Source organism: Cricetulus griseus, chromosome 6 (assembly GCF_003668045.3).
Source record: "Cricetulus griseus strain 17A/GY chromosome 6, alternate assembly CriGri-PICRH-1.0, whole genome shotgun sequence".
NCBI classification, from domain to species: domain Eukaryota; kingdom Metazoa; phylum Chordata; class Mammalia; order Rodentia; family Cricetidae; genus Cricetulus; species Cricetulus griseus.
In genome coordinates this window covers 138,457,200-138,465,189 of record NC_048599.1, presented here as the reverse complement: position 1 = coordinate 138,465,189, position 7,990 = coordinate 138,457,200, and the positions used below count along the sequence as shown (strand labels likewise).

At 46.6% G+C, this 7,990-nt stretch overlaps 1 protein-coding gene across 1 annotated transcript; it reads left to right on the top strand.

Moving 5' to 3' along the window:
• The first annotated feature begins 940 nt into the window (after positions 1–940).
• On the top strand, positions 941–6,980 carry LOC113830840. The gene is made up of 7 exons (XM_027422733.1): positions 941–1,000; positions 1,151–1,333; positions 2,369–2,502; positions 3,207–3,280; positions 3,364–3,471; positions 5,448–5,549; positions 6,904–6,980. Exons 1-7 carry the CDS (start codon positions 941–943, stop codon positions 6,978–6,980), a joined length of 738 nt encoding a protein of 245 aa, XP_027278534.1.
• Positions 6,981–7,990: the final 1,010 nt, after the last annotated feature.

Genomic DNA, 7,990 nt, shown 5'->3' with positions numbered 1-7,990 from the left:
TTTGCGTCTTGGTGGATCAGGAAACTGAGTGTTCATGGCAGACAAAGAGGGGGATTCCACTGATATGTATTCTAGTGAGGCCACAGTGCCAAAGGTTCCACAATCCCCAAAACAAGTGCTTCCAGAAATACCAAGCATTCAAAACCCTGATCCTGAATGGAACATTTCGGATTCCCACCATAACATCCAAAAAGACTAACACATAAATAAATGCTAACAGAGTGCGCGTGCGCGCGCGCACGCGCGCGCACACACACACACACACACACACACACCCTTTGACAGGAGTGCACACAGACACATATGCACAAACAGAAAAAGGTGTACACATAGTCCCGTACACACTGACATGCCATAATCACAATGACACTAGTCCCACAGAAAAGCACACAAATGTGCTTATAGTTACATATGCAAACATATACTCAATGACGCAAATGTGCACAGAGAAATGAATAGGTACAAGTTCACACAAATAGGCAGAGAACACTAGCACACACAGACATTTGCACACAGAATGGAAGAAAAGTGAGAAGAAGGGACCCCCAGGGACTTTGGTTTGGAGCCTCACTCCCAACCACTCTTGCAGCCTGGAAAGAGTGAAGGCAGCCGCTCTGTGAAAAGAAGGGTTGGGATTCAGATGCATTGTAGGGCTAAGCTGCTAGCTCAGTGAAGATCAGCTGTGCGGACGTGGGCATTCAGGGAAGTGTGGAACTCTCATGGGGATGGGAAGGAGAAGGGAAGACTGGACACAGGGGTCAGGGTTCTGAAGCATGGCACCATAGCTCAGTTGGAAGGGGGTTGTGACTGGAGAAAACACTCTTGTGCTCAGCTGTGCTGTATGGAGATGTGCCAGTGGCTGTTTGTGGAACTGGAGGTTCCACAAAGAGAAGAGAAAGTGTTGTGACTTTTTTTTTTTGTTTTTGGTGAGAGCACAGCCATGCATGAGAAGTGTGGTACCTCAGGAACCCTTGTTATCCTCCAGGCTCTGCGTTCTCAGGTGTCACTTCCCACTCTGATAACATTCTCTCTCCTGACAAGGATTCCTGAGAATGAGTGAAAGCACAGGCAGGTGACTAATTATAGAAATTAGCACCATGTATTCATGAGGGCCAAGCCAAACAGTATAATGAACCTATAATTTGGATAGGCAAGATGGGTGTCACCCAGTGCGGGATATACATGCTGCCGGGGGGTGGTGGTGGTGGCGCAGGAGCATGGTGGCATGATGGGGGTGACCATGCAGCTGCTCCTGCTGACTGTGGTTCTGACCCTGCCCTCTGTGGAGCAATCATCCTACAGGAATCCTAGATATATTGCCACTGTTGACAAGGTGAGTGTGCTGGGCAGACTGAGTATGGAAATGGATTTCCACGTTTTGGATGCGAGTCTCAGGGCTGCTGATAAGAGCTGCAGATGGACATCAAAGAGATGCCCTGTGTTATGACTCAGTGTCTGTTTTATAGCATGGCGTGTTTTTTTTTTTTTTTTTATCTCACATTGGGGGTACCCAGAGCTTCAGGGATGGTTTATAGAGGTATCTGTCTCATCATCTGCCACAGAGACCCACTTCCTCTTCTGTCAGCCTATGGTCTTCTGATAAACTTTGATTAATTTCACAGAAATGACTCTGTTCAGGGTTTCTATTCATCAATGAAAGCCTCATGTATTACAATGTGCACAATGCAGGGCTGTGGTTTGCAGAGGGCAGAGCACTGCTGGGCATGGGGAGGGCTGGAGGGATGGACTTCCTAAGACGTTCTGATGTTTAAATTGATGATGTGTTTTGAGAAGACGAGAGACTCTGGAGATGGTCAGCCTTCCTCGCATGCCCTGGCACTGATGGATAAAGATGCCTATTATGGCTTCCTGGTCTTTCATGGCATCTTCCTGGTAACTAAGTTGATGTGGCGCCAATCACACCCCATGAATTAAGATGGTATCCGGGTACCCTGCCTCCCTCTAAAAACAACTCCAGTCTCCCAACAGTGATCACAAGTCCTTCCTTTTCCTCCCAGTCTTGTAGAGTAAAGGGACTGGCCAGATACTGATAATGCTCTTAGCCTGGTGCTACTGGTGACTTTTCTCTCCTGTTTACGTGTGACCTGTGCAGGAACCTTGGAATCAACCTGTCCCAGGAATGGTATCTCCCACTCAAGGTCCCTGTCATAGCCTGCCTGGCTCTGTTTGCTCATGACAGAGAGGGGCTAGCCATGATCATGACCCTTCAAAGTATCATGTTCCTCTGGTGAACAGGGACTGTACCCAATTCCCTCTGCATCTCCTCCCATCTCAGCAATCGCCTGGAATCCCTTTGCTTGGCTTTTCCTTTCCATGCTCCCCCCTCAATGGTGGCTTTGCTCTCTAGCTTCTAGGAAAGTGGTACATAACTCACTGGGCAGGAAACCTGCCTATATCTGCAAAGAAGAAGCTCAGCCCACTGCCACCCTTCACCTTTGCCAAAAACATTCTCAGCAAGTTGGAGTTTAGGATGAATGTCTCGTGAGTACCCTGCCTCAGGCAGCCTTCTTTGTTCTTGGTTCTATGGACCCTCCCCCCCAATCCTCACTCTGACATGCTCATGGCCAATTCTAGGCTCTCCATGTTGACATGGAACCCTCTTGTATAGTCTGGACAATGTGAAAGGTAATTTCTTTAAGTTCACAGGGTACTGGCTGCAAACATAAAGCCCAGTGCACCACAGGCTGTTCTCCTACCACAGTCCCTAGAGGAATGGCGTTCTCCTTCCCTCTGCAGCTTTCTCCCAAGAACCGGTGTAGATGCTTAGCTTATATCTGTACAGGCACAGAACCCCAGTCCCTTCAACATTTCTCTGAGTTGCATGGGTGGACTCAGGGGTAAGGAGGACAGGTCCAGGTCTCTGTCTTTTGGGAGACACTCTTGGAGACACAGTAGCAGAATCAGGGCAGAACCCGGACTTGTAGGGAAAATGGCTTGGGTGGCAGGAAGCCTGTCCAGAAGTTGGGCAATCTTCAGATATGTACCATCTCTTTCTGGTCTTCCCACCTGCTGTGAATGGAATGCACAAGGAGGTGACACAGGGGGTGTGATAGGTCATGTGCCGGTGCTTGGCTAGTTCCTATATGTATAAGAAGGAGGGTCTTGGGTCGAGTCTCTGTACAGCCTTATGGATGTCAGCAGGGTGGGTGTCAGGGAGTGAGCCATGCTTTTGTCCTGTCTTACAGAAAACCCACTGGGTGTATTGAGTTCAAGATATGTCTGGATGAAGATAAAAATGAACCTAGTAACTTCTATATCTGTGAGTGCCTGGGTTCATGTTCTTCTTTTCCTGGAGCCTTGAGCAAGTGATGTGAAGACCACATGGATCATTTTGTCCCTCAGGGCCAAAGCATAGGATCATCATTGAATTCCTGGGTGGAAAGGACTTTGCTATTGCCTTCCATGTCAGCAGCATCAACAAACTAACCTACATGATGACAATGCTTATGGGTGCGTCTCTTCCCACCTTAGGTTGTGAGAGCTGGGCATGGGCTTTTCTGGAAGTGAGTATAGAGTGGGTTACTATCTCCTGCTCCCATGACCTAATTGCCATCCTCAGGGCCTTTCCTGAGATGCCTGGGTCTTTAAGAGAAGGTTTGTAAACTCTTTGTGTGTCTATCCTCAGCCCTCTCCAGATCATTCCTGAAGCACAAGGATCACAACTACCCCACACCGTCTGAGCCTTTGCTCCTCCCTTCCCTTCTCAGTCAGCCTTTCTTCTAGTCCTGTTCTAAGATGTAATCTCCTTGGAATTTTTTTGCACTTGGGACATTGGGAAACATTAGTAGAAAATGTGTTATTGTCATGGTAGCAGGGTCTGGTCTGCCATACTGTGGAGGACAGAGTCCTGCTCAACAACTGTTGAACACAAATTGCCTCCCTTTGTCTGAGGTACTGAAAGACACATTTATTAGCATATCAAAAGAGAAATGAGAGACAAATCAGTGAAGGAAGGCTTCATGCATAGTTTTAGTCAGTGCTCAGTGGAGAAAATTTTGTCAATGCTTTTTCTCCTGCTTTCAGATAATTTAGAATGTGCTGAGATTGAATGAGGCTTGGGAAAACTCAGTAAGAGGTATTGATCTGGAAGTATGAAGACCTTTTGCATGTAACAAGAGCTCACATAAATAACTGGACATGGCTGACTGGGCCATCACTGTGGAAGACACAGTAGGTTCTTAGAGCTGGCTGCCTAGACAACCTAGCCACAATGATGAAGTTCCAGTTCAGTGAGAGACTATCTCTTAAGGCAACAATGTAGAGAAAGCTGTAGATCTGTAGAGAAAGATGATTGACACTCTGCAGTAGTCACCATAGGTACAAACAGACATACCCAACCATTCAATACACACACACAAACACACACACACACACACACACACACACACACACACACACACACACACACACACTTGCTAGTGACCAGGTGGGAGGAAAACTAGGACTTAGGCATGTGTGAATTTCCTGAGAGACAGGTTTTCAGTCACATCCTGGGGAACACAGGTATCTTTATCAAGTGCTTCATGCTGTGTCTGTTCTCACAGGGGAGTTCTGGACACTGAGGCACACATGGAGAGTAACTGAGTCCAAAATCACCAGTGCTAGTTAGAGGTATAACCTGCATGTGCTACCATCACCAAGGACTGAGAGCATCAATGTTGGCAGCACATTTCCAGCCTCTGCTTGTATTCTCCAGCAGATCTGCTCTGATGATCCTTCTGAACATTGAACATTGGGTTGCACTGTGCTGCTTCCCACCTGTCAGCTTGGCCACCCACAGTCTTCAGCCAGTAGTCTTTGCTCTCATTAGATCCCAACAATGGTCTAGAGGTCTCTCAGCCTAGACTAGGAGACTCTAGACAGAAACAACGACTGCTGTCCACCTTCCACACCATCACATCTTGACCAACAGCTCTAGTGGTCAAGTTGCTGCCCCAAACCTCTAGGCTTCCTGGAGATTACTCTCCTAACTTAAATATGGCTCCAGGACCTGGAGAAGCCACCTCCAAAAGGTAGTAGTCCTGTTTCAAGATGTGTTTTTGAGAAGCTGGGTGCCCATGGGTCAAGGATGTGATTTGAATGGGAGTACAGTAGGTGAATGTGCGATTGTCTGCCTATGACTTCTGCCCTCCATGGATGACTATGTGAGAGTCCTTTTTGAGCACCTTTGTTGAGTGTAATGGGGGCTCCAGCCTCATGGGAGACCCATGTGCTCAGGTGACATTTGTCCCAAACAAGATGTAAACAGGATTCCTTCTGGACTGTTCCCACCTTCTCCCTTCCTGTTCAGGAATATTTAGCTGGAGGTGTTCTTTCTATGACCCTAAATCTCTCAGATTCTGGAAAAAATCCCTGAATTATTTGTGGGTCAACTGTCTATATTAAGTCTTTTCTTCCCCCTTGTTCCTTACCCATGTGTCCTGCAGGTAGAAACATGGCTCCAAAGCGAACACTACTATTGGATTTTGAAGATATTGTAGAAGACCTAGGGCTGAACAAAACAGATATTATCAACCCTAGATGTGATGGTAGTGAGATTGAGACTTTGCTTATTTTTAATTATATGCTATTCACGATTCCCTGTAAGACAATGACCATACAAACACACTTCCCCAGACACTCTTTTCTTTCTGTTTATAAATAGATTCCTGTGAGTAGTTCAGAGAAATTTAGTGCATGGCGAAGAACCATGGCATCTGCACAGGAACCGGGAGCTGGGAATATTGCATGTACGATCTGCTTCTGTAGATAGAATGTCGGCTGCAAAGAGAAGACTTATACCACACCCACATCCCCCAATGCTTTGGATTTCAGTAAAGGTGAAAGATATTCCTTCCTCCATGTGTCAAGTGTGATCAAATGACACTTGACTTTGTTTTAGTCAGGTGTGAGCATGCTCACAGACCTGACCTTGATCATCAGCACTCATGGGTCCTTTCATAACTGACATACCATGGTACACAGGGTCAGAGGCTCAGTTTTGGCAGCTGGGGCAGCTGGAGAGAGGGAAAGGGTAAGAACAGGCATGACAGCTAGTGAGGGAAGGAGCAGGGTCACAGGCAAGCAGATGTAGGTCAGTACAAGAACCTGGAGTCTAAGTACGCCCCTAATGCTCTGATGCCTGTTGTTGGATGCTTGCCCAGTGTGAAGGCCATGGATGGGGAGGGGAAAGTGCTCTGTGAATGTGGAAGGCAGAGCTTGTAGAAGATGCCTTTGCTATATCAATTAGGTAACCTGGAGCTAAGTGTTCCAGAAGCAGAGAGGTCCAGACAGGTACTCCAAATATGAAGGAAGCAGAAAATAAGCAGGCTCCTCACCAAATCCAGATAAATTGTAAGGAAACACGTACCCGACATCTCCACTGAAGTACTGAAGGCATGGGTGTAAAGATTTCACTAGACCCAAGATAAATGATAAATGGGTGTTTACTGGGGAACACTTACACAGATAAATATAAAGAACGGTGGGATTGCTTCTCTGCCTTTCCTAACGGATCAGCTGACTTAAGAGAAAGGGCCTCACAAAAAGATGCCAGGCCTCAAGCTTCCCTCTTTCCGCTTCAGTCTGCCTGAAGCCACACTCAAAGGGGTGTAGCCACTGTTACAGGTTCACAGGCAAGACTGCTATCAAGTACAAACAATGTCCTTTTTTCTTTTACACACGACAGGCTTTTTCTTTGGGACAACATCTTTATACAAAAGCAGAGAGGCCCTCTGTCTTCTGTTTTCCCAAATCCATAGAACCAGGAAGCTTTAGTGTAACAACTCAGGTCAGACTAGGGTTTGCCTATGTATGAAATTCCTGGAGGCCAGGCTACCATGACCATGAAATGTGTCCAGTGAAAAATCATTCCATCCAGACCCTGGGCCTCATTTTTGGCAGCCATGGAGTCTCAGCCACAGTGGATTCGTGCCCTGAAGGAGGAATGGAATGGAGAACCTCAGAGGATACAGCAGTAGTTCAGGATGAACCTGTTCATGGACCAGGATGTAGTATGGATCCTGTTCATTGAAGTCACAGATATGGTACATGTTGTACCCTCCTGCTGTCCTCTGTAGCCTTCTAGGACAGGATGGGGTCAGGGTGCTCCTGAGCCTCTGATAGGCCATGTTGTGTGAATGGACAAACATCTTCTCATCCCTGATTGGCATATACAATAGAACAATGTACAGTTCCACTGAAAATCAACCCAATTAACCAAAGAATAATGTGATTATATAATGATTAAAGGTGAGGGGTTGCCTCCAGGAGCCTTGGTGACTCATATTCATCCATTCCACTGAAAAGCCACACAGAGGCATGAATGACAGCTTCCTCACACCTTGTACATGTAGAGGTTTCCCTCAGCCGTTTATATATTCCAAAGTAAGACCATGGGCAGTTGGTACAGAGTTATAAGCATCTGGTAGGGAGTCCCGTAGGGAGTGGCTGAAATATCAGTTGAGGGTCTAAGGACCCACCCTAAGCTTATTTGAGGAATGTGTCCAGACATGATCTGGATTGTTTCTTGTGTCATCACAGTTGCTTCAGAAGATGGTTGTGTGTGCTATGCTTGGAGGACAAAGTTCTACAAATGGCCTGGGTAGGAGTTTTCTCTGTCCTCTGTGATGCATGAGTGTGTTGAAAGTCATCATTGCTGTGGATCCTGGTGTGAGGGAACAACACAAAACTGTAATCCTCTGAGGAGTTTCATCTACCCAGGTGACCCCATCCCTAAGGGGGATGAGCCGCGTTTCTATCATCATTCTGAGGAGAGACTAATTATGTTTGACTTCTTTTAGCTATTTGGATCATTGATAGGAACAATTACCTGTGTCTATGACAGCCCTGTACACTTCTACTCCCTGTGAAGCTTGGCTGGCTTTATTCCATCAGCAGACCATAAAATATTAGATTTAGACAGTGGGCAAGATGGATTTCATTCAGAGTCACTCTGTCTCTGTGACCATGGAACTGATTGTCCCGTGCG

Coding starts and splice junctions, on each gene's coding strand:
- LOC113830840 (XM_027422733.1), top strand. CDS start 941: ATGCATGAGAAGTGTGGTACCTCAGGAACCCTTGTTATCCTCCAGGCT. Junction 1,001..1,150: donor TCCAGGCTCTGCGTTCTCAG/GTGTCACTTCCC, acceptor TAATTTGGATAG/GCAAGATGGGTGTCACCCAG. Junction 1,334..2,368: donor ATATTGCCACTGTTGACAAG/GTGAGTGTGCTG, acceptor TTTGCTCTCTAG/CTTCTAGGAAAGTGGTACAT.